The following is a 26,384-nucleotide window of genomic DNA, read 5'->3' on the forward strand; positions in this document are numbered from 1 at the left end:
AATTTTATCGAGGGATATCTAAAATGAATTTTGTTCCCTATTCCATGCGAGTTTTGTTTACTGTCACTCAGGAATAAATGGATTTCAGCAACAGTGGAAAGATTGTGTGACAGGTGAAGTCTGTAAGTTGAGTCAAGTGTCTGCAGCTCCGCATTGCATTAACAGCTGCAGTCACTGGAGTATGGGGCCAAGGTCTCAAACTGAAATAGCTCACTTGGCCAGTTTCTGTCTGTCTGCCTGTGTGTCTGCATGCAGTCACTCTGCCTGAGTCACGCATTGTAAGAGTGTCCGTGCATATCCTCTGCTGTGATCCATCACACATGTTAAGATATGCATATTTTTTTCCTGTTAGTAATTCTTTCCTTTGCTGTCTCCGTCTCGTTCTCCATCTTTCGTTTGAAGATGAAAACAGGCCGGAGGAGGCGATCATTTTAGGGTCTGGGCCTGTAATTAGAGGACATCAGCACCTCCCTCCTGAGACGTGCGCCTTGGTGATTGGTGTCCCTGTAAACGGGATCCATCTGGGAACTATTCTCCTCTGCTTCCTGTGCCTGTTGTCATTAGATAGAAAATACCTTTGACTGGGGGGCAGTTTGCCTCCACCCCCCTCCTCTCAGAGGGGTGATTAGTCTCTGGCCCAACACTGTGAAGTCCACAGATGGGGCACCATCAGTAAGGAGGTCTACTACAAGGTGAAGGTATCTACTGAGTGGAAGACTTGGTGACCTATGTGACATTTTATCCAGTATAACATCATCCTTGAATTTAAACAATAGAGTTTTAAAGGAAGTTGAAAATAGAAGTGCCAGAGGTGGAGAACGTCACATAAGGCATTATGATGCTCTAATGCAATTCCTATTTTTGCAATTTCCTATTTTGGATTGCATTAGAGAAGAGTAGATGCAGCTGAAAGACAGAAAGAATCTTCCCTCTGTTTTTTTCTGTGTGCATCTTTAACAGTCGGTCCTGAGCCCTGAAAGGCTCTATTAATAGAGGTGCTTCTCTTGTGTTTGCCATCTCTACCCACTTACATCCCTCAGTGCAAAGCAAGGCTTGAAAAAAGGAAAAACTGACGATCACGTACTCTTAGACCCCGTTCCCTCCACTGCTCTCTGTTTCTCTCAGCCCGTCTGTCTGCTTTTACGTTGCCCCTTTACCTGTTCCTCACTCTCGCAGCATCTTATGGATCCTCTCCTCCTCCCCCATTCAACCTACTTATCTACCTCTCCCTCACTCTATACTATACCTACGCACCTCAACCTGGATCGTCTCTCTGTCGCTCTCTCCCCCTCCCTCGCTCTCCCTGTGCCCTGAATGCCTCGCTTTATCTGTCACTCCCAACCCTCTCTGTCTCCCCCTATCTCTCCCCTCCCATGTTCTCTCATTCTCTGATAGCATGCCTGAAAAAACACTTTTTTTTTCTACTTCCCTCGGCCCCGGGGTCATTTGTGTATCCCTTGCTCGCGCGATCGGCGTTGTGCAGGAGGAATTTCATCCCCTTCCCTCTCTCCCTAGCTACAGAGCCACTGTGCTCTCACACCCCCTTCCCTGCACCCCGCCCCCTTCCATATTGCTAAGGGCCTGGCAGAAACCCACACTCCCCTCTCTCCCAGCCTCCGCCCCCCTCATACTCCTACCAGCCCGGCGCGCCGAGGACAGAGAAGGAGAAAGAGGAAAAAAAGAAAGACCTCCATTTGTCTGTCAGAGATTACAGACTGCCACTTAGCAGTCACCCTGCCCGCCTACCATCCATAGGGAGCTTGCTTTCACAAGGCAAAACCATGGGAACGTTTACATGCAGTGGAGAGCTACAACCAGAGAGCTATAGCAGATGGGAGTTTGGAGATGTGTGTTTCTGTTAGAGAAACCTTTTAGGCAGCAGTGGGGACCGGTAGGGAGGACTGGTAATGTTTGGACTACCTCGTCTTGTGAGTGCCGGCCAGCATGTGGTGTTTGCAGTGTAACTCAGAGAAGACCCAGTCTCTGCTGGAGCTGGAGCTGGATGGCTGGTAAGAGTAATAGGAGAGTGTAAATGTGAGAGAGTGTTTGCTTTTGTGTGTGTGTGTGTGTGTGTGTGTGTGTGTGTGTGCTTGTGTGTGCTTGTGTGTGTGTGTGTGTGCTTGTGTGTGTGTTTTGTCATTGGATAAGGTTACACCAGGCTGCTAAAGCTCATAAGGCTTTGTTTAATAAACAGTGGAGAGTCTTTGCATGTTTGTGAAAAGAGCTTGGATCACACGCTGAATTAAAATGCTTCTTTTGTGTTCAGCTGCATCCACACTATCCACATTACAGGAGCTATGACAGAAGTAATGCGAAGCTACAGTCAAGGAGATCATGAATTTTAAAGTGGGGTCTGCCATTTCAATTTTCACTCCCCTTATAATGGAAAACAGATCATGTCCCCTCTCGGCTATCATGATGCATTTAGTCTTACTGTACAGGCTCCATCTGTGAGTTGGATTGTCCCTCCTGCTTGGTTGAAGGGCATTCCTGCGGAGTGTCGTGTCCCTCCTGCTGCTGTGTGCTTTCTAATAGCTGGATCTTCAAGGGCAGGTGCTGAGTGTGGCATGGCGGATTATTTATTAATTATTAATTATTGAGAGAGAATGACAGTCGGTCTGTTAGCCTGTTGCTATATGGGACTTGACAGGAGGGATGCCCTGATTCAGACAGAACGAGACCTGGCAGCTGACTGGGTCTAGCGCTGGGGAATGGTATTTCTATCTGATTACATGAGTAATAAGTAGGTTGATGACATGTCAAACCTATCTATCTATGTCATCACTCTTTCAGAGGGGTCTGTCTTCTGCATCTATGCTGCTAATAAGGCTGTTATTTCCATTCATACTCCAGAAGTGTAAAAAAAAAAAAGAGATAAACTCATTCATTTATCCATCAAATCATTCAGGCATATAATTACCCTCAATAGACTGTGATTGAAGTTCTCGGGGAGTTCTCAGGGCAAACTAAAGCAGTTTAATACCTCTGTGCCTACACATTTCTTTGTAATTTGTAACATAATAATCCTGACAGAGGTTTGAACTTTTACACGCAGATGGAAGCTATTCAACAGTGAGGCCTATAAGGCGATACACTCAGTTGTGACTGTGTTGGTTTCCGCTGGATGACTGTACACTGTGTCTCTGGCCGGGTCAGATGAGAGATACCCAAGTCCTAACGCCATGGCCTTTGCTCAGCTGAAGTATATCGTTACAATTTAGAACATGAAGCTACAGTAGTTAGGAGCCATGACTCTTACGAGGCTCCTGTCGACTATATACTGTCTGCTGCAAACTCTCAGAGCGATGCTGTCAGCCTGCTGGCCAGTTTGCAGCTGTGTCACCCTGTAAATCCCAGCCTGCTCCTGGCTTTCTTTTGACAGCAATTAAAAGCATCCATTAGTATGGTTATTGGTGCTGAAATGACATATGATATACCTGAGTGTTTACAGACAAGTTTGCTTTTTAATGCTGCACTTGTACTTCATTAACATGTTACTGTGTGGTCTCATAACCTTTGACCTGGAAAACATTCCCTCACATCTGTGTCGTGTGGACCGGTGTTTGCATCTGTATTTATGAGCTCTCTGAGTCACTGTGAAGAGAGAGAAAACATCTGCTTTTGTTGTGCTAGGAGCACATGTGTTGTCAGCACAAGGGGCACTGTGGGGTGAGAGCTGTGGTATGGAGTGGCAGTTTGATTGAAAGGGTCCGTTCATTGTTGAAAGATGTTTGTATAAATATTTATCGCATAGCTCATTGCATGGGCTTTCGGAGTTCACAACTGAATGGGTAATTCAATTATGCTCTCTCATTCTGGAAGGAGCAAAAAACACAATTTGAAGTTGAGCAGCCTTTGCAGTTGATTGGAAAAACATGCAAGCACGTCGCGGTCTCGAGACTTCTCTGTCAGAGCGGGGAGGCACTGAGCCTTCGTTTGGGAGGTAGGCTAGTTCCTCACTGCGGCTCTGCTCCCTGCCTAGCTCCAGCCTGCACTTCATTAGCAATCCTCTATTCCCAGAACTCCTGTAGATGTGACTCCTCTTTTCCGGGATGGAGGAATGTTTCTCCCTCAGGTCCGACTGATGGAATGGGGTTGAGGCCTGGGCAGGGGCCTGGGCCTGTTTGCTCAGGATGTGTTGAGAGAGAGGGAAGTGGGGGGAGAAAGAGAAAGAGAGATGGTCGACCCCCCCAAACCCCCCAAACCCCCCAAACCCCCTGGATCCCATGGCTCAAAATCACTGCCAGCTGAGCTGACATGGTTATCCATGCCTACATCAGAATTACGGGGGCTCTTGGTGGATAAAGAGCGAGACGGAGGGACAGACACCATCGAGTGGTGCTAATACAGTGAGATCATAACCCACCCCCACCCCTCCCACCCTTGTTTATTTCAATAGGGACACAAATAGCATCAGGTAGTGGTCCTGGGACAACCATCACTGCTTCATTCTTTGCCTCTCTACATCTATTATGGATACAACATGTTGTTTTACATGTTAACATGGTTTTGTTGTTTATAGAAGCCTCTCCTATGGAGTAATGTCATGCAAGTCCCTGCTCTGCCCCTAGTTGACTGCATCTCTTTTTCCCCTCAACATCCATTACAGCCTAAAACGTCGGCTCTCTAAAATACTGCTCTCTCCTCCTTTTTTTTTTTTTTCCTTTTCCCGCCATCATGAACAACTGACCTGACTGAGTGGAGTAGACGATGACCTCAGAGGGAAAGTACAGCAGCACTTATTCTCTCACTCTTTTTCCCTCTCACTTTGTTTCTCTTTCTGTCTCTCTGTCTTTCTTATACACACCCACAATCACACACAATCTGGAGGCTTGGGTGGGAGAAAATGAAGCAGAAGAACAAAATGGAAGGAAAGATGCTAGCTTTAGTCCCCTATGGGAAAAGCAAGTCCAGTTGGCGTAGTTTCTGACTTCCTGCCTTGAATGTTGTTGGGGGTGACGGGGCGAGGAACAAACCCCAGAGGACCACTCTAGGCGCTATAAAAAGCAGATCGCAGTTCGTTGCGTTTTCAGCCATTACTGAAACTCAATTTTTATTCCTGTAGTAATATTGTCATACCAATTGCACTACCATGCCCCAAACACTCCCTTGATATCACTTTATCCAGGTCAATAACCAATCATCCAATGAAGAAATCATGAAAACGACCTGTCAGGCGAGCAGAAGTGACCACCGTCTGCATTCTGGTGCCGTGACAGAACGCAAGGTGTGACTCTAACTCCGGGGACGGCAGCGTCACAGTTTGCCGTGACAGATGGTTGGGGAGATTCGTCCCAATGGCGATTATGCAAGGAAGTGTGATTTTCGCTCTGTCGTACTGGCTCTGTGTCGGTCTGGCAGTGTGTGCAGGCCCTCCTCGCGTAGCGCCGTAGCCGTCTGCCGGTCCGCACATCAGAACACTGTGTGTATCTAGAGCCCCGAGGGAGTCAGTTAGCATTCACTTACTGTCAAGTTATCCTGTGTCACGGTGGCCTTGGCTGACCCTGAGTGGGTCATGTCCACCCTGACAGAGAGGGAGGGGGGCTTAATGCGGTGCAGTTAACCTGTCGCCAGAATTCACTCTGCAGCACTAGTTTGTTGGGGTAAATATCTGTGCTACTTGAGGACATGATATTATCACAGTATGCATCCAAACACAGTCTCACTGCCATTAGCTGTTGGAATCAGACTAAATATTTTCTGGATGCTGTTGATCCTACCATTTACCAGGTGGTAGTTTGGCAGCCCTAGTAGGCCGACGTGTTTAAATATTTCACACTCCAATGTTTGGTGGAGAGGCGGTCGAGCATCTGCAGGGTTTACATAGCACCGTGTCTGTTTTGGAAAATAATTTATTCTCAGAAGCATCAATTAAAGCTAGAGTGTGTGAAGCCATTCCAGAGATTCATGATCGCTATAGAGCCTTAGAGCCTTTTTATTACATAATAATACATTTTACGCTACATTTTTACTTTACGTTGCATTTTTGTCTGTTAGAAAGGTATCAGTGGACAGAGAAAAGAAAAAAAAATGGGAGAGGATCCACAAAAGTGAATGACCAAAACGACCGGTACAGTGTGTATATTGTATGCACTGTGGCACACTAAGCCAGCAAATATTCCTGAGCTTTAAATTTTTACTAGGCTTTCAGTAAGTATCTGGTAGTAAACCTTGAGTGAGCATCTACTGTGAACAGTTCGATGGCCTGGTGTGCTGTGTTAGGTTGTCAATGTTTTACAATCAATAAAAAGAAAGACTGTACTGGTGTGGTCAGAAAACCCCCCCGAAAAAAAACGAATACATCTGATGTAATGTGAAGAAGCGACAGTATGTTCTTAGTCTTTATAATATCATGCGGCTTCTGTACTTTTGACCATATTTGATCCCATCTGCACTTTTTCATTCAGCACAAACAGCAGGATTGGCTGCTGCCTGCCAGAAGGCTGTTTCTGTTGAATGTTGATTTCCAGCCGTCTAATGAAGGAAGTGGTTTGTGTACAGTGTATGGGTGTGTCGCCTCACAGTTCAAACACATTAGTCTGCCTGTGAAAAGTAAAAGTACTGTACCACCGAAAAGAATGAATGTCAGTTATTGAGCAGGTGGGCACCACAAACACCCGTGCCTCGGTTATTTCTAAGGGACTGTTAAAGTTATATTTGCTCTGTCATTCTCCTCTAAACTGGACTTTGTAACAGTCATTGGAACAGTGAGTCGTCTATTCGCCAAACATGATGCAACTGTCGTTGGTCACTGATTGGCCCTTAAGGTGGTGTAGACTTTGGTTTCCTGGAGGAGCCTGTGTACTCTGGACTTCACTAGACTGAAAGAATGGTGGACAAAATATGGAGGAAGAGTTGGCATTTTATAGAAAATAGAAGGTCTTTCCGCACTAGGCAAACCTCTTCTAGTGATGCAGAATGTAAGAGTGAGTGAGTAGCCTCTCTTTTTTTCCATTGTTTTATGTGTATTATAGGAAGTAATCCCCTGCGGACGATGGATGATGCTGTATAATTTATAGACACTGTCTGACGTGGCATTTTTATTCTCTGAATGTAGCAGAGCAAAATCTATGGTGTACTTCTACAGTCATATTTCTAATAGTAATTATTACAGACCCACTTACTCACCAGCTTTTTAATCAGCATACAGTGTTGAATGAAATGTTGGTTGTATATCTTGAAAGTTGTGGGATCAGCACTTCTCAGAAATGGCTGGCTGCATTTATTTACACACACCTCTCTCTGTCCTCTCTCTAACCACTGACTCTGCAGTTCACTTCTCTAGTGCCATATGCTCATTTACATGTTCAGTAATGGACTACACTACTGTTTTTAAGAATTTCCTTTATAAAAGCTCCTGCTGAACAGAGTTATGCAGCATTCACCACTCGGTACATGATTCATAGTATTAGACTGACAGGCCACAAGTCCCTCAAATGTCCTTTTCGCTCTGACTGCACTTGGTAAGGAGGATCAGACAGTTGAAAATTACCTGATAAATTATGTCTGGATCACATTCTCACTCTCAGTCTGTCAGCAAATTGAATTGTCATTGACTATTTCCTAGCAGGGGGAAAATTAAATCTCTTTGTTCTCAGATTTTGATTATATCTGTTGGTAACCAAGCTTTTCTTCTGTCATTGCAGTGTGGAAGGGGACGGACGGCCCAATGAGAGCGGCCCTTCCCTGGACGGCGGAGCCAGCTATGGCCGGGGGCCAGTGACTCACGGCTCGGCCATCAGCCCGGACCGTTTTGACAGCCCGCTTTACGGCCACGGGGTCCAGCCTGGGCCTCAGAGGCCCCGTCGGCCCAAGCTCCAGCACTCACAGTCTATCCTCCGCAAGCAGGCTGAAGAGGAGGCCATCAAGCGCTCCCGTTCGCTCTCTGAGAGCTATGAGCTCTCTGCTGACCTCCAGGACAAGCAGGTACTCAAAACCTGCCTCCCGGAATAATACACTACTGTAGAGTCAACTTCAGTCTAATGGAGTTTCTCACTTTGCTTGTTCAGTTTCATTAGTTTATGCAGAGTTACACAGAATTTTGTCATGTGCAATTTTTCATCAGATGAAAAAACCTGTCCTTGTGTTGTTGTTTTTTACCTCTAGCTTGTATCATTACACTCCTGAATGTCGCCTTTAGGTTGTTCTCATTTGTAGGTTTATTTTTCTGAAACCTAGCTGTGTGAGATTATTGTTGATGCAGATAATGCGGGTGGAAGCTTATTGTTAGAATGTCACAGAGCTACCGACCACTGGGAGAGCCGAGTTATCAGTGACATTCAGGAGGATTACATTCAATCCATTACAAACCACCTCAAGCTAAGAAACACAATGCAATATTTCATGAGTGGCACATCCCCTTAATTCATTTACTCCCTCTTTTCTTCAGGTGGAGATGCTGGAGCGTAAATATGGGGGACGCTTCATAACCCGGCATGCGGCCCGCACCATCCAGACAGCCTTCCGCCAGTACCAGATGAACAAGAACTTTGAACGTCTCAGGAGCTCTATGTCTGAGAACCGTATGTCCAGACGCATCGTTCTGTCCAACATGAGGATGCAGCTCTCCTTCGAGGGCCCTGAGAAAGTCCATAGCTCCTACTTTGAAGGGAGGCAGGTGTCCATGACGGAGGATGGCTCCCCACTGTCCATGGTGCAGTCTGAATGCGGAGACATGGAGGTCCACCAACAGGCCAACTTGTCACCTCACCCAGCCACCCAGGGTGACCTGACGGATGCCATCACGGAGCTGGAGGACGCCTTTTCCAGACAGGTCAAGTCTCTGGCCGAGTCTATAGATGATGCACTGAACTGTCGCAGCCTTCAGGGGGACGAGGGACCTGATCCAGAGGCCATGGGCTGTCCTGAGGTGGAGAGGGAAGTGTCCTATCAGGTGAAGCCCCACCGTGGGGCAGCTGGACGCATGCATGATGAAATGCTGGCATCCTACAGTGACGTTACTCTGTTCATTGACGAGGAGGACATGTCCCCCTCCATCGCTCTGTCGAGGTCAGGCGACCAGCCCTCCAGCATGGAATCGGACTTGCGGCTGCGTTCGGTCAACTCGTCCCAGGACTACTGGCCTATGGACCCTAAAGACGAGGGCCGAGACACGGACACCAGCTGCCGCAGCACCCCCTCTCTGGAGTGCCAGGAGCAGCGTCTTAGAATGGACCACCTCCCTCTGTTGACCATAGAGCCCCCCAGCGACAGCTCCGCGGAGCTCAGCGACCGGTCTGAACGTAGCTCCATCAAACGGCCGCCTGTGTACGAGCCCCACGGCCACATCGTAACGTCGTCCCAGGCAAGCCCCAAACACATTTCCCACGGTCCCCCGCCACGAGCCCCGTCCCGGGACGACGAGGCACCTTTACGCCACCGCCACCGGCAGCTGGAGAGCCATCTAGCCATCAACGGCTCAGCCAACCGGCAGAGCAAGTCAGAATCGGACTTCTCCGATGGGGACAACGACAGCATCAATAGCACATCCAACTCAAACGACACCATCAACTGCAGCTCCGAGTCGTCGTCCAGAGACAGCCTTCGAGAGCAGACCCTCAGCAAGCAGACGTACCACAAAGAGACGCGCAACAGCTGGGACTCGCCCGTCTTCAGTAATGATGTTATCCGCAAGAGGCACTACCGCATTGGCCTGAACCTCTTCAACAAGTAGGTACTCAGCTGTGATGGAGCAGGCGCTTGACCAGTGATTGGAGTGATTAGGTCCCAGTGAGTGGATGATATGGTAGAGAAGCCTCTTGGAAAAACAGAGGTGGCCTACAATCATCACATTCACTCGCTAAGTGTTGCACAATAAACTGCAATCAATTTCATTCATACCAGTTACAAAGATTGGCAAGACCTCTGCATGAAAAAAAGGAATTAAGAACATAATTTGATTTGTGAGGAGTATTTGACTGCAGTATAATTACATTTCTGTGTTTCTGCTCGTTCTGCATACTAATAATGTAAAGACTGATGCGTAAGGCTGAATTTTAATGTTGGCAGAGAAAATACTATGCCTTCTAGTTGAAAATTAACCATCTATTTCCTAAGGCGGGCATTTCCAGTCAATCAGGAAATCAAACATGCTGTGAGATTAGTTTGATACAAACTGTAGAAGGCACAACGACATATGCTTTCAGAGACGTGACATTTCAATGACATGATGCCTTTTATTTGGTTAGATTGTGATTGTGTGTGTGTCTCTGTGCTTGTGCTCTGATAACTTTGAGGCAACTTTGAGGCAATGTAGATCAATCATCAACTTTCACCAACAGTTATGACCAACCTTAATTTTTCAGTGTACATTTGTTCGCTATACCTTGTGACACATTTATTTTGTCCCAAATGCAAATCCTCATATCAAGGCACTGTTACTCATCTGCTTTGCCTCAACAAGTCTAAAGACTAAGCAGATTTTTCTCTCCAGCATGCTGCATCTATCACAATATCAGAGAATGAAAGAAAAGTTAACCCCCTGTCCATGTTTTTGATCTTTCAGGAAGCCAGAGAAGGGCATCCAGTACCTGACTGAGAGGGGATTTGTCCCCGACACACCGGTGGGTGTGGCTCACTTCCTGCTGCAGAGGAAGGGGCTGAGCAGGCAGATGATTGGAGAATTCCTTGGCAACAGACAGAAACAGTTCAACAGAGATGTCTTGGAGTAAGTATGATCTTTAATCAACCTGCCCCAACTTTTTCAAGCATGATTGCATAAAAGTTGTCAGAAGACAGATAAATACAATAAATAATACGTCATATATTTATTAAAATCCCTAACCCTAGTGTCCAAATTCCCATCCCCATACATACCAACATACTGAAGTAATTTGGAGCAGAGCAGTGAAATGAAAGGGAAAAAGTTCTGCTGTGTCTTTTTTTTTTATTGAGAGAGACAATATGTGCTGAAGTCTCGGGGCCATCACTGCAGAGAATTTAATAAGGGAAAAAGAGACGCAGAATGAGAGACACGGCACAAAAGCTCCCTCCAACCCAACTCATTAAGATCCCGCAGGTGATAAGGATGACTGGTTGTGTAAATACGACCAGAAATCCCTTGTTACGTCCTCTTTCACAAACACAGAGAGAGATATCCTCCGCGATATAATCTGGGCCAAACAAGATTCGCCCGGCTTAAAAGGGTCTTGCGTTCTTGTGAAAGATCAAAGAATTAGTGGCGAGCAGGAAAACTGGTGCGCTGTGGTATGTCTTGTTTTAATTTTCTAGGATGTGGTAGCGTCCTCTTGTTTCATTCTCTATCTTTTCCTCTATGTGTGTGTGTGTGTGTGTGTGTGTGTGTGTGTGTGTGTTTTAGCTGTGTGGTGGATGAGATGGACTTCCAGGGCATGGAGCTGGACGAGGCCCTCAGGAAATTCCAGAACCACATCCGTGTCCAGGGGGAAGCCCAGAAGGTGGAGCGCCTCATTGAAGCCTACAGGTTAGAGCACACACACACTGACTGACAAGATGGCATTTAGACATAGAGGACGGGCCGTTTATTATGCTGAGCACTCTGGGGGGGGGGAAGAAACCCAGAGGCACTGATTAGCACAGCAAAGGGTTATGACTCAGGGAAGATAGAGGAGAGGAAACACTGGATATGTCTGTCGTTGGTGCCCCAGATTTCTGTAACACCTGTGTGGAAAACAAATGAATCGCTATGATCTTTAAAACGCACTGTAGATGCTGAATGTATTTTCAGAAAACTGAATATGCCACAAACACACACACACACATGAATAAATGCATGGTGTTCGCAATAGTGGAAGGATTTTATACAATCTTTTATAGATTTTTGAACGTGTTTGAAAACAAAGTCACTGCTGCTGGTGTTCCTCACAACTGTATTGTCTGGATGATTTATTGATGCATAAAGGGAGCCGGTGCTAGCATTACTTCTGCTTGAGTAAATGTAGCAGTTCCTCACGCAATGATGAAAAAACAGTGACTCAGTAGGTATGACAAGAGCCACTGACTACAGCTATGGCCAGATATCTATTGGACCAGGATTTCCCCACTATGAACGTGACTCATATAAGAGTAGTTGTGATCTGGGTTTAGTAATATGTGATTTTGTTCTCCCTTGTCATGTCTCTAGCCAGCGCTACTGCATCTGTAACCCCACAGTGGTGCGGCAGTTTAGGAACCCCGACACCATCTTCATCCTGGCCTTCGCCATCATCCTCCTCAACACTGACATGTACAGCCCCAACGTCAAGCCTGAGAGGAAGATGAAGCTGGAGGACTTTGTCAAGAATTTGCGAGGTAACGGAAGCTAAGACTGGGGCTCTGATTCAGGTTCTGCACACAGACTAAGGCAAAGAGAGCAGCACTAGTCTAGGATGTATTCTCTTATGTCTCAGTAAACATGGCTTTATACACATCTCTATACACAGGACTGATCAAAATATTGTCTGGAACAGAGTAAAGGGCATCGTTGCAACAAGGTCCATCGAATAGCACTATTTACTGTGTATTAAATCAACAAAAAAAACATTAATTTCCCATGGAGATGAAAAGAGCACATTTTATCCCCATGGTGACACCAGGTTGTAGCCTGTGGAGGTGGTGACAGATATTTCTTTGTTAGTTTGGTCTACACAGAACTAGAGTGTCACAATTTAATTAGTTTGTTGATGTGTTAAAGTAATTGCAATATTGTGCATATTTATTCATAGTTATAGAGCATCCCACACTCCAAAAAACCAATTTGCGTACATTTTGCAAGCTACATATTTTATGTATTGACATACCTGTACGCCACATATATACAAATCTTTTAACCATACACATATACTGTATGTACAAATCATGAGGAAATATACATGTGTGAATAGTCAAATCATGTGTGAATTGTCATATTTTGAAAGTCAGCTACTGAAAGTGTGTGCGTATGTATTGTGTATTTTTCATTTGCATACTGTATACAGTAACCCAACTCTCCCCTGTGCGTCAGGTGTGGACGACGGGGAGGATATCCCCAGGGAGACTCTGATTGGCATCTATGAGAGGATCCGTAAGCGGGAGCTGAAGACCAACGAGGACCACGTGTCCCAGGTGCAGAAGGTCGAGAAGCTGATTGTGGGAAAGAAACCAGTGAGTAACGTTCACCATCCATTCTACTAAGTTCACCAAAACGTGTTAATTATTTTTAATCAGTGTTCACACAGCTGTCTGCTGAGAATCACTTACTGTTAGCGCTGGATATTACACGGTATAATGCCACCTTTTCTCCTGACTTTAGAGCCCAGTTTTACAGAGCATGAGTCTTTGTCCTGTGTTAAAAGAGCAGGAGGAAAGGGGAGATTTACTACTGCTAAGTCTTTTGTACAGCTGGGTACTGAGAGAAAAGGGAGGCATGTCTGAGCATAGACCTTCATGCTGGTGACTTTAATGCTCCCGGAGCCCTTGAGGGTGTCGCCCGACCCTGCAGTCTGATGAGGAATGAGCCCTCACTACCGACACCGGTCTCCCCGCACATTATAGTCCCTACCCAATTATAGGGAGAGGAAAAAAGCTTTAGTGGCTGAAATGCTTGTCTCCCTAAATACTGCAATGCCACTCTTTAACTGACCAGCATAAGCTACACTGCATTACTCAGTTGATTCAATAATCATCAATACAATGGTTGGTTGATTTATGTGTGCTCATACTGGGCTGGAGCCAGCATTTTGTTCTGACTTTGCTCCAGCCCCTCAAGACCGGGGGAGTGCAGCGTTTCTACACTGTTCTGCAGGCAATGATGTCTCTTTCCTGCATGAAGGTTAAAAGTGTGATTAACCTGTGCAGCTCCAGGGAGATGCTTGTCTTGCATTTTAGACTTTGTTCTGCTTCCCCACCAGTGGGATGGAATATCTTCTGCTCCGCCAGTAATAATTGAATGTATTGAAAAATGATCCCTCATCACCATTTAGCAGCAAAATTAAAAGCCCAGGAGGACATTCAGTAAAACACATGAACATAAAAACCACATTGGAATTCCACTCCGTAATAATCGGGCCCAGTGGTGCTGCTCAAAGTGGGCTAATGTGGGAAAATCTGTTTTCTTTCCAACATCATTGCGGACTCTGTCAAATCCAGTAGCGAAATAGAGCTTCCCTATGTTAGAAAACCCCCTAGGCATTATTAAGGTGTGTTACTGTGCATCTCCATAGCCCCTTTAACATAGCTGCACTGTCGCCAAGGGCAAATCCATAATGGGCCCCTTGCTAAACAGGAGAGATTACATTTACATGTTATTGGACAGTGTAACACATTCTAGATATATAGCTGTATATAACACATCTTCTCTGTCCTCTCTTTTCAGATTGGATCACTGCATCATGGCCTCGGATGTGTAAGTAGGCTAAATATTCATAATTCATACTATATTTGATCATTTTACATTCAGTTCATGGTGTGTACACAAATTCCTCTCTCTTGTCCCTGGATGCCTCACTTAATCCACATTGTGTAGGTACTTGTAGTGTTGGATTACCTGAAGAAGCAAGGACTTCTGCCCTCTAAAGGGTCACATCTATTACTGAGATGAGCAGACGGTGCTGTGCCTTGTAGACAGAGTCAACAGATATAAATTCCTGGGTGGCAGTGAACTGCAGTGTTTACCGATTCTGTGCTGCGCAGGGTGTATATCACTGCTGGGCTGCATGCCGCACAGATGTCACTCAGACACAGACCACACTGTGGAGCATCTATTTGAATGGAGATTATTACTCAAGAAACCTTTAGAGTAGAGCTGTGTGCACAGATATCCCTATTAATAGTACACAGTTATCCCTATTAATAGTACACAGTTATCCCTATTAATAGTACACAGTTATCCCTATTAATAGTACATAGTTACTAGGGATGGGACAATATATCGAAATTCAATATATCGCAACACAAAAATGTGACAATACATATTGTGGGGCAGATAAATGAATTATGATATTAGCTACATTTTATTCTGCTGTAATAATCACAAATGAGATGGCTTGCCCATCACAGTTTATCTGCACTTTGTAATGACATTTTGAAATTGTTGTTTATATTCTAGCAAGCCAATGTCATTGCTAGAAAGATTTGTGGCTCAGATCGTGAGATAAGTGTGTCGGCCCATCCCTAAAAGTTACACTTCTGACCCTTTTACATTTTCTTAATCTCAGGATTCTTGGGTGGTGGTTATGAACAGTGCCGGAAAATGGATGACACATTTTAATGGGACGAACTAAATTTAAAATTCCACGGTAACATCCAAAATGTCAGTACACCGCCCCACAACACTGAGAATGCTGCGAAGAATGCAAAACACTGGGGAGTGGTGAATTGGTCATCTTTTGGCTACACCCTCCTTAAAGTCTGGTCAGAGGGAGGGTCAGTTCTGTTCCTTATTACCCAGTGGACCGAGGCCGTAATGACCTCTAAGTGTCGGTGTGTGTGTTGTTGTTTTCCTGCCCTGTAGGTGCTGTCCCTGCCCCATCGCCGGCTGGTGTGTTACTGCCGCCTGTTTGAAGTGCCAGATCCCAACAAGCTCCAGAAGCTGGGCCTGCATCAGCGGGAGATCTTCCTGTTCAATGACCTCCTAGTGGTACAGTCCTCTCTTCTACTCCTCTCCTCTCCTCTCCTCACATTTATGTTTCCTCTCAAACTCTTTTTATCCAACCCTCACAATATTCTCTCTGTATGATATCAGGTAACTAAGATTTTCCAGAAGAAGAAGAACTCGGTGACGTACAGCTTCAGACAGTCCTTCTCTCTGTATGGGATGCAAGTCATGCTGTTTGAGAATCAGTGTAAGTTTCTTTTCTCAGCCCATATCTCTTTAGTGTGTTAGCCCAGAGTGTTTACATCAAACTCCACAGGGTTTGATTTAGCACAGTAACATATGCAGCAGAAATAGGAAGTCAAGCCAATGGACTGTGACATTGTTTACACTCTCCGGACTTCAGACAGACTCCTCCACGGTGTTTTAACTTGGTTTTGATCAATGCCCCGTGTGTAAATGTCTCTCCCTCTCTGTTTGCCGTTTGCCCAGATTACCCAAATGGAATCAGACTTACATCAGCGATACCAGGTGCGGACATCAAAGTCCTCATCAACTTTAACGCGCCTAACCCCCAGGACCGCAAGAAGTTCACAGACGACCTGCGGGAGTCAATTGCCGAGGTCCAGGAAATGGAGAAATACAGAATAGAGTGTGAGCTGACTTTTTTTTCCCCTCCCATCCCCCTCTCTCTCTCCCTCTGTCTACCTCGGGCCGTGTAAAGTAGAAACGGGGCATGGTCCTCATTACTCAACTGCAGTTTATGAGGGAGAATGTTTACAGAGTTCACAGGATGGCTACCAGAGGGAGAGCAGTTTTTTTTCCTGGACAGTCAAAAAGGCCTTTCAGTAATGACAAATGAGAACAGGATGTCGGAAATGCATGCAGATTGATAGTTTACATATTCATGTGTTTGAGGCGGTGCTGGCTGCGATGAGACGTCAGTATAAGCAAACCGCCGCCGCTTACCTCGCTCCTTGCGTGCGTTTCCCTCCGCAGCCGAGCTGGAGAAGCAGAAGGGGGTGGTGAGGCCCAGCATGTCGCAGAGCTCCGGTCTGAAGAAGGAGGCTGGCAACGGGAGTATGAACCGCGCCAGCCTGGATGACACCTACGCGATGGGAGAGGGCCTGAAGAGGAGCGCCCTCAGCAGCTCCCTCCGAGACCTCTCCGAAGCAGGTACAGCCAAAGCTCGCTTGTCTTCACCAGCTGGTCCTATCACGGAAAAAAAGCGCTCTCCTTCTGTCATCCACTCTCTGTGATGATATCAAGGGGATAGAAATAGCAAAATGTTGTTTCACGGCACCATACATTGATTTTAGAGCTCTCCCCCCCATAAATCCACAACCTCTCACACTCACTGATTAGATTGTTTTGGTCTGGGCAATGTGTCCTTAAGCGTTTTAACTTCTTTTGTATTCATTATAGTGTGTTTTAGAGAGACTTAAGGTGTGCTCCACTGTTTTTCCAATTCAAAGACTGAATACAGACCTATTTGTGAACAGATTAATTGTTAAGAAAAACAATAAGATTGATTTCTCCAGATCTGTCTTTCCACCGTTGAATGAAATTGACGGGCAGTTCTCACCCCTGATCATTTGGATGAGTTTAGTGATGAACATCGTTCATTTATGTTTTTCTTGTCACATTATTTACTTAGCACTTTTGCATTCCTCATGCAGTTCTTATGTTTTTTCCCCGAAAGCATTCCATGATAAGCTTGTTATATGTTTTATCAATTCAAAAATCACTCAGTCATTTTTCTCTCATGTATATTTGTGAATCAAATAAAAACAAATACAGCGCTGATGTGTACCATTCTCAAGCAGCAACAAGTCAAGACTTAGCTTCGATCTTGGTGTTAACAGTCATTTCACATCCATGAATATCAGCGTCTAACACAGCGCCTCTGTCTCCGAAGCAATACACTTTGAATACATCTCATTCATTCCAGATAACAGCTATGCGAAGTTATCGGTTGATTAACTTGATAACGTAATGAAATCCAGTTAGGGGTGCTGTCTCACTGTTGGTAATATGATATGCTTTGTTCTAATGATCATATCCTCACTACCTCAATGGGTAAATGATAGCTCAGTCAGTGAAGAAGTCGATAGCGCTCATGATGCCTCCGCCCTCCTGTCTCCTGTGTTTTTATACAACTTTCTCTACGCAGGATGTGGCATGATAGTGGGATCATTCTTGTGAACAATGTTTTTTCTTTTTTTTTTCCTTTCCCGCCATACTCCATTTCATGCGTACTTACTGTTATTCCCATACACATCAGGTATTTTCCTGTTTATGTGTGATTATCGGTCATGTATCATTGGCTGAGTGTGCCTAACAATGGCAAAAGTGCTGTGTTTGCCCTCAGCCCTGTATTTGCCTGTACATCCCATGTGCAACAGCCATTGTATTGCTTTTGATGTGTCTCCTCCTTTGTGACTGTCACTGAGACTGGCTTTTAGCCACCCTTGACCCTTATGACAATCTGCATCTTGTGACAACATTAAGAACAAGTTGTCACATTTTATCAGCTCTGGGAAATACTCACCCAGATTTAGATATTAACGACGAGTGTTCAGTAGTTCACCCGCAATCTTCAGGTGAAATTGCACTGTGGACATTTCCTTGGTCTCTCAGACTTGATGCTAGGGGAGTCTATATTCATTGAGATTTATGAAAATGTATTCAAATTTTGATTTTAGTATTACCTGAGTGAGCCTCCAGTTAGAGGTACATGTATCAGATTGTGAATAATGTTTTACAAGACAAATGGCTCACTTATCTACGCAGCTTTAGGTTTCAATCTGAGTGAACCCTGAGTTAAAAATGAAAACCATGACTTCACCATAAAGATAGCCACAATACCCACCACCTGTCCCCCACCACTCTCCCAGACCCCCTGAACCCCTTACCCCCTCCCCGCCCACATTTGGACCTTACTCACAGTCACAATCTACTGCACCGCCCCCTATGGGACTGGTGGGCTGCCTAAACCTCTGTAGTTGATCCAGGAGTGCTGTCCATCTCTAATCTGTGGTATTGCATGTCTCGGGCAGGCAAGCGGGGGCGTCGCAGCAGTGCAGGATCACTAGACAGCAATATGGAAGTAAGTTGGAAGCAGCTGGTATCCAAGCTACTCTCTATGTGATGATGTGCACTGTCAAAACACACCATTTATTTTTGGTCTTGCACCTTCTTTGCTTCATAGACTCAGTTCATTCGTTTGGATCATTTATTTTTCTTCCTGGGATGCCTTATAACCTGCCTGCCTCGGTTAGTGTGCATGCATGGGTTGCCTGCCTCTGATCCTGCCCCTGTTTGGAAGCCAGAGATCTCCTGTTTTGGTCATGTTATGTGGCCAATATACCCTTTATCTTGAAACAAGCATGACTCTACTAATCCCCCCCCTCTGATCCCTTCCCCTTGTCGCCTGTCTCTGTCATAGTTTACTGTCCTTCATTCAATCACGTCCAAGCAGTCAGACTTTTCTTTTGGTTCTTCTTCTCCTCTAAGGCAGGGTGCTAGTTCTGTTTCTCTCAGCCAGTAGGGATCTGTGTATTTCCTGCAGCCCCTCTCCCTGTCCAGGTGACCAGGTCTGTCTCTTTCTTCCTATCCACAGCCTCTACTTAAACCACGTCAGGTTCAGGGAGGAACATAGCCTTTATGGCCAGAGGTCTACTGATGGGCTTCATACAGACTTATAAAGATGTGGATTTCATTCATTCATCTTTCACTCATTCCATGTCTCCATGAGTTCATGTGTTGGGCTGAAGTCTGGAACCCTGAAAATTTCATTCCACTTTCAAAGAAGTCATATGGTCTCTCTCCAGTCTTAGATGAAGCATGTGCCAAAAGGAGCAGCTGTTAAACCTCACAGAATGATGAGAGTTCATCCTGGATAGTGGATAGTGTTGGACCCAGAAGAGGGGGAAGGTGTCCAGGCCTGTTGGGAAGCGTGCACACCAGAGCTTAATCCCTGCTGCCTTCTGCCTTCTAGTTGAATGCTAACCTGTGGATGAAGAGTTTGCCTGTCACATCCTCTGCATGTGGAATCTATGCCTCCATTGATTTTAACAAGTTGCATGTGTGACTCTTGGCAGGTTTGGGACATTGACTGCATTGAGGATGACATTGAGATTGAAAATTCTTGTCTTTTCTGCTCTTGTTATTGTCATTATTTATGCCATTTACGGCTTTTATGTACAAAGTCCTGTTCCTGATTTAGTGTGTCAAAATATTGTATTTTTCAAAGCCTGGACCAGTTAGCTCGAGCTCCTAAACCTTTTTGTTTTGGACATTTGATCATCAACAGAGCTTTTATGAATATAGGCTTCCTTCATCATGAAGTGTTTGCCAAAGCTGAAACATTCATAGTCTTGCTGCTCCCCATCATGAAAAGAACATTTTTAGTTTGTCATTTGCATGCCCTATAACATTTTGCTACTTGTTGTTTATCTTAAATATGCAGACTGTGAATTCTTCCTGCTGGTGCCTTGTAGCTGTGGTTTAGTAGCTGTTGTGCAGTCTGTGGTGTGTAGTCTCTGATAGACATGCTGTCACCTTCTTCCCTCCTGCAGGGGTCCATCATTAGCAGTCCTCACACGCGCCGGAGAGCCACCACCCCACGTGAAGGCGCGCCCCGCGGCCATCCCTCCATCCCTAACTCGGCGTCAACCTCCATCCTCGGGTCGCTCTTCGGCAGCAAGCGAGGGAAGCCCCCGTCCCAGAGCCACCCTCCTCTCCCGCACGGTCACCCCACCCTCATATCCCACAAGCCCCACCCGTCCAACCTGCACCACACAGCACAGGCAGCACACACGGTGCAGGCCCCGCACCACGGTCTCGGTCATGCCCAGTACTGCCAAGTCCAACAGAACCCGCCGCCTTACCACCACCACCACCACTACCACCCCCCTCCCCACACACAGTACCACCAGCACCCGGCGTACGCCTCGCACCCTCACCAACACGCCCATTCGCAGCACAGCCATCACAGCCAGCATTCCCATCACGCCTCGCACCCCCAGCATGCTCCTCACCACCACAGTCAGCAACCGGGTCCGGCGCCTGGCGGACCCAAACCCAAACACAGTGGCATCAGCACCGTAGTGTGACGTTCCTCACAAAGAGAGAGAGGGGAGAGAAGAGAAACGGTGAGGGAACTTAATGAAGGAGGGACAATTGCTTACACCAAAGGGACTGACAGCATAAGTCTATGGCCTGTCCACTGTGTTTTACTGCTGCTGTGATGGAGACGAATCACAGGCAGTCACCTCTTTCCTCTCCAACTCCCAACTAATATGCAGGATGGAAATCGGACTCAAATCTTCCACCAGGGGCCTTCGCTAGCTTGCCTGATTACGGGCCTGGCTCCATCAGGGTTTCAGGTTGGCGTTCTGTACAGGAAGATGCTCTTTGTTTTCCACAAACTCGCACACGACCCGGCCGTGACGGCTGAAGAGGAAATGGGTTTTCTCGCTCAGCCGCTCCCCATCGCTCCATTTCTCCAATAGCCTGTCTTCCCTTCGCATAATCAGGAGGAAAGACTACCTGAGAAAGTCATACGAGAACGTGGCTGACTGCTTTCTCTGTCACAATGATGGCATATTATCTTGTACACAAGCCTTTCTGAAGTTAACTTTCAACACTGCTTTCTTGGGTTTGCAGATCCTACCATCATTTAAGAATGCTATTTGTTGTTGCCTCCTGTAGAACTCATATGTAGTGAAAAACCTAGATATAATCATTTCACACTAACTTGATCAACAGACAGGTTAACAGCTGAGTAGACAGTCTCAGTCATAGTAGTTCTAGTGCTGTATTTACTGTAGATGACAGCTATATGTGTTGTCTCCTAGCTCTCATAAATAAATGTGCCAATTATTAATGCATAATCTATTTAGTCAAGACTTCATGTACAGTATATTGTGCGTAAAGTAATTTGTAAGATTATACTTACAGCAATTATTATTATCAATGAAAATGAATTTTATCAGTATTATACTGACTCTATGGTAACAGGATACGTACTTCTGAAAGGAGTGAACTCCCATTCAGTCCGGCCTATAATCTATTGTGGAATTTTTGCCTTTCAAACGGATCACAAAGAGCCTCTGGATTGCAGCTGTAGCATATGGGCCTCAAAATGCCGGGCTGTCATATCGAAAGCCTCAAAGTAGACGTTCCCTGGTCTACTCAGAGCGGACGTCCTGTCCACTCTCATTGATGTGCTTGGGGGTTGGTGGGTCCCTTTAATCTCAGTTTACTACTCATACTGTGGCTGCTCAAACTGTATAAAGTAATGAAGTTCAGCACTGAAAGGTGTGTGCTTTGTTTTGGGATACAAGTCACTTTTTGGACTTTTCAGACATTTTGAGTGTACTTGGAGGCTCAATTCACTTAACAGATGGACCCACAGAACACGTTGCATAGTCTGTTGCCTTTAACATATGCAACAGCTGCTTTCTTGACTCTTAAAATTAAAAACAGTAACACTTTTGAAATTTGCTTTTGCCTTGTTTAGGTTTTTTTTTTATTCATCAACCACATTTGGTGAGTGAATAATCAGTTCTTACGTAGTGAAGTATTTTTTTTCATCTTTTTTAAATCATATGTGCAATATCTTTGTACTGATTTTGTACATTCAGAACAAGCAAGGTGTCCCTCCCGTTTGTGCATTTTCATGTTGTATCGTTATTTATTTATTTAGTTTTGACCCCTGTCAGTCTTTCTCAGTAAATTAATGTGTGGCTGTCCTCATAGTCTTTTGAGAGGCACAGCCTTGGAGTTCAGTGGAATGTCTAATAAGTGATTTTGCATGTAATGTTATTGATGTGAGGCTATCCTCTGCACATTGTATAACAAATCAGTGTTACCATAGCAAGTTTAAGTGCAATCATGTTCAAAAGGCAGACTTGGACTGAGAGTGGAAGTCTGTTATCATGTTGTCCAGGAAGAGATTCAGGTGAAAAAAATAAAATATCTTTTTTCATTTCAGAATATATAAATACTTACTTACAGAGTTCACAGTGGAAAGAGGAATGTGTATATATTTTAATAAAGGAATATGCTTCCCTTTGGGCTGAACAGAAATATTTTGCTGGATAAGCACATATGAAAGAACACTTTCATTTTTTTCAGGAAATGCAGTTATAATATACAGCAGAAATGCAAACTGAACAAAGGAACTGGGTATATGTAAAGAATAAGAACTTTCTACATTCTACAAATAAGAGTCTATTATAGTGTGTAAATTAGTGACAGTAAACTGTTTGTCCCAATATTCAGGTTGTAAATGTATTTTAACATTCACAAAGAAAACCATTGCCATAAGTCAGGCTTACACTCACACATTTCTCCTCATGTGATACTCATATTGTTATTATAATAAGGAAGAAAGCTCAGAAGAGAAACATATCTTATGTGGGACATTAATGATCAGTTGAATGTGTCTTTCTATTGATTTCATATTTCTGCTATGATTCTGAAATCTTGGGATGATGTAAAACCAAGGCATCTGTTTATTTTTGGTGTGTGTTGTAGTGCTTCAAATGTCCACAGTCATTTAGTGTGAGAAGAAACCCCAACAATGCACTGCATGGATCTGATGCATCATGTGTCCTATTCACTGTGAGCTGACTGGAAAAAATCAGCCTGTAAAGTTTGACCTCTCCTTTTGGTTTTGATTCATTTGGAATTTCCTGATGTTGACTTGCTCTTGCTGTTCCATGTTACGCTGATAGGTATAGAAGCTCAGCATGCATTTCATCAACATAGCCATTGTATAAAGAGCAAACATGAAGACCATTGCACTTCTGTTAGATTTCTGAGGGCTTTCATCGTGTAAATAGGGGATTTGATGTGCAAACTGATGAATTTCTTGGAAGGAGGGTTTATCTTTATGAAGTTGTAAAGGGACCAAGAGGGGGGGGGAAGGAGCTGTACATAATGTGTATATGATCAGTACTCTATTCTGATATCTGCAGTTAAGATCAGGATGTATACACATCGCCTCATTAGAGGGATGAGAGGGGTGATTGTGAACATATCGATTGTCTCTGCCTCCAGCTATAGTGAACTGTCATTTGCTGTAGATATCAAAAACAGACTGTTAGAAAGTTCGCTGCCATTTACATCCACAAAAGCTCTCTTTCACACATGCGACCTTCCCCCATACACACACGCACTCATACACGCAGACATGCACACATGCACATCCCACCATGCTGCAAGCTGTTCTGTCAGGCGAGAGACACATTTTAAAAAAAGGGAAAGACAAGAGTGGCCTCATTTCTATGTGCATTCTGTTTGTACAGTGAGTAGTGAGTCAGTAAGACCCCAGTTATTGTAAAACTTCAACTGTGACAATGTTGAGAACGCAAAATAAACAAATATATGACTTATGGTATGCATGTGTTGTTCTTTGCTATCCAACGTATACAATAATTTACCATTCAATATAAAACACTTCACTTTATGGGTTGCCCTGTCAACCATTGTCATACTTATATTATATTCTTTTGATTTAGATTTGTCTCATGCATTTATTAGCTTCTTATCCTGGGTCTCTCATACTACCATCCCCTGCCTGCCTGGCTCTCACAATGCTTCCCACTAATTTCACCACATTTCCACTAGAGGGCATATATAAAATCGATATGAAAAGGGGAAGGAAAATTTGTGCCATTACACCACCTATGGGTAAAAAGTGAACCTGCTACATGGTAGCTCACTGGAAGAGTCAGAAATAGGATTTGTTCCATATAAACTTACATAGATGTGTAAAAACATTTCTTGGATCATAGATATTGTACAGGAACAGTAACAGGGCATCCTATTTTCCTCCTTCATCCTCATTGGAAAAGGGCATTTCAGCCTCAATACACGTCCATACGACTGTGTCCCTCCCTTTGGTCTAATTTCCCCCATAAACATTTTCTGTTCAGTCTTGAGCTCATTTGATATTTGGCTGTACCATATTTCTTATATATTTTTAAATTCCCATAAAGCTCTATCTCTCTAACAGCTGTGTTTTCAGTGAAGTGTCCCCTGTAGGTTCTGCACTACAGCATATATGTCAGTAACGCATACTGTGTAGAACCACTTTAAAAAAGCCTCTGCCACTGTTTTTAGTAGATAAACTCTTATCTTCTTTCCACAGATGGATTCCCCTCAGGTCAAATGGGCCAAAAACGCGCACTGTCATTGGTGGGTTCCTCACACTGACGTTGTTCTGTATTGAGTGTACGATTATTCTGAGGGTTTAATAACATGTCAGTTACAAAATGGAGAGGGGTTCAAGTCGGGAGAGTTTTTGAGGTACTCTCAGAACTTAAAAGCAACATTGGACTAAACACCAGTGAGTTGGGCTTGGACAGAGGACATGCCTTAAGGATGACTGGGAGCACAAGGAATAACTTCCAAGTTGGCTTGACACTGAAAGGTTTGAATTCATTTAGATACTTTTAATGGTGTTTGACACTTTGTCAGTAGCTGACACAATCAATTGGCCATATCTCATCACATATCTTTATTACAGTTTATGGATGCACAGGAATATTTTAATGTTTTGTTCACCTCATAGATGGGTTCATTTTTGGCATGGAGTAAAACAGGATTCTGGAGATTGACCACTTTTGTTTGTGGCTGGATGCTAACCTTGCATTAAAATTAAATAGCTTTGAGCGCTATACAACGAATGATTTTAGAATACTGCAATATAAAGAACTGAGTGCTGCACAGTAAGCATGTTCTAAAAAATCCTCACTGTCTCATAATAATGCTTTCCTGAATACTGTGCAAAATGTAAATTACAGGTGTTTTTGTCATTGATAAGACAGTTAATAATCTCTTCCTGATCCTGCAGGATGCTCTCCGGTTCAGGCCTAGCAGTCTTCCTTCTGTTAGCCACATCAGGTGCACAGACTATCGCTCAGCCCTGCCTTTGTTCAGCCCTCCAGCCTGCTGGGCTCCAAGTCAACTGCAGCTCTCTGGGCCTGATGGAGGTGCCTCATCTCCCCTCAGACACTACAGAGCTCCATCTACAGGACAACCAGTTCACTACAGTATCTCCGGGCCTGTTTGACAGACTGGCTGGTCTGAGGAAGGTCTCCCTCTCTGGGAACCCCTTCCACTGTGACTGCAGGATCCAGTACCTGAGGAACTGGCTGCTGAGGAACAGGGCTGTTGTTTCTGGGGAGCCCACCTGTGCCAGTCCCAGCGCTGTGGCACAGACAGCCATCACTGGACTCAGCGATGACTACTTCTACTCCTGTGGCCGGAAAAGCTGTGTTGGAGGAACTTATGACGCCCTGATGGGGATGATGCTGTGCGGCCTTATTGTTCTGCTAATGTGGGGCCTGAGACTGGCGAAGAAGTCCACCTTCACTCTGGACATTTATGAGAGACATACAGGATTTGAGGCCGAGTCTTTGCGATCGCTGAAGCCCAAACACAGGAAGAGGCTGCAGAGGTCGCTGTCAGAGGTCAGTGGGAACTCCGATTCTCTCACCTGGACAGAGGATCTAGAAAGGCCGCTTCTCAACATGGAGTTATTGCCACAAATACTGGATGTCTTGCACAAAAAGCACAATATAAAGATAAAGGCCACTTGAGAAATATTGTGCTCCATAGGATGGCTGTAGATTTCAACCACCTGGTGAATGTGTCCTCTGCAGGTTAACAGAAATGTGTGTTTACTACTGAGTGCCTTGAATAGACCTCTTCGACTGTTACAGTGGAATTAGATATCACTTTGTGATTTTTGTTAAATAATTCAAAAAATTCCATGTAATATGTTGTAACAAATAAAACATAACAAAATAATCACACTACATGTGGTTAATAGAGGTGAAGA

The 26,384-nt window shown here is 44.7% G+C and overlaps 2 protein-coding genes across 4 annotated transcripts in view; both read left to right on the forward strand.

The window, feature by feature from the left end:
- iqsec1a (IQ motif and Sec7 domain ArfGEF 1a) overlaps positions 1-23,931 on the forward strand; it is an 88,419-nt gene extending 64,488 nt beyond the window's left edge. The window contains exons 1-14 of one of the 3 annotated variants that reach the window (XM_071924583.2): positions 1,677-2,009; positions 7,647-7,926; positions 8,390-9,669; positions 10,505-10,666; positions 11,318-11,440; positions 12,101-12,267; positions 12,959-13,098; positions 14,309-14,338; positions 15,446-15,571; positions 15,677-15,776; positions 16,019-16,180; positions 16,526-16,702; positions 18,586-18,635; positions 20,107-23,931. In XM_071924583.2, coding sequence (XP_071780684.1) covers positions 1,945-2,009; positions 7,647-7,926; positions 8,390-9,669; positions 10,505-10,666; positions 11,318-11,440; positions 12,101-12,267; positions 12,959-13,098; positions 14,309-14,338; positions 15,446-15,571; positions 15,677-15,776; positions 16,019-16,180; positions 16,526-16,702; positions 18,586-18,635; positions 20,107-20,643 — 3,399 coding nt within the window. In that variant the 5' untranslated portion in view covers positions 1,677-1,944 and the 3' untranslated portion in view covers positions 20,644-23,931. Of the gene's footprint in view, positions 1-1,676; positions 2,010-7,646; positions 7,927-8,389; positions 9,670-10,504; positions 10,667-11,317; positions 11,441-12,100; positions 12,268-12,958; positions 13,099-14,308; positions 14,339-15,445; positions 15,572-15,676; positions 15,777-16,018; positions 16,181-16,525; positions 16,703-18,585; positions 18,636-20,106 lie in introns of those variants that run through there. The other 2 variants (XM_071924580.2, XM_071924584.2) reach the window with 2 other exon arrangements.
- An 876-nt stretch (positions 23,932-24,807) lies between these two features.
- gp9 (glycoprotein IX platelet) lies at positions 24,808-26,361 on the forward strand. Its single transcript, XM_071924597.2, has 2 exons — positions 24,808-24,971; positions 25,395-26,361. Exon 2 carries the CDS (start codon positions 25,396-25,398, stop codon positions 26,140-26,142), a length of 747 nt encoding a protein of 248 aa, XP_071780698.1. The 5' UTR covers positions 24,808-24,971; position 25,395; the 3' UTR covers positions 26,143-26,361.
- The last annotated feature ends 23 nt before the right edge of the window (positions 26,362-26,384 follow it).

Source organism: Centroberyx gerrardi, chromosome 14, assembly GCF_048128805.1.
Source record: "Centroberyx gerrardi isolate f3 chromosome 14, fCenGer3.hap1.cur.20231027, whole genome shotgun sequence".
Taxonomy (NCBI): Eukaryota; Metazoa; Chordata; class Actinopteri; order Beryciformes; family Berycidae; genus Centroberyx; species Centroberyx gerrardi.

What these genes read in the sequence shown, in the direction of transcription:
- gp9 (XM_071924597.2), top strand. Translation starts at nt 25,396, where the DNA reads ATGCTCTCCGGTTCAGGCCTAGCAGTCTTCCTTCTGTTAGCCACATCA.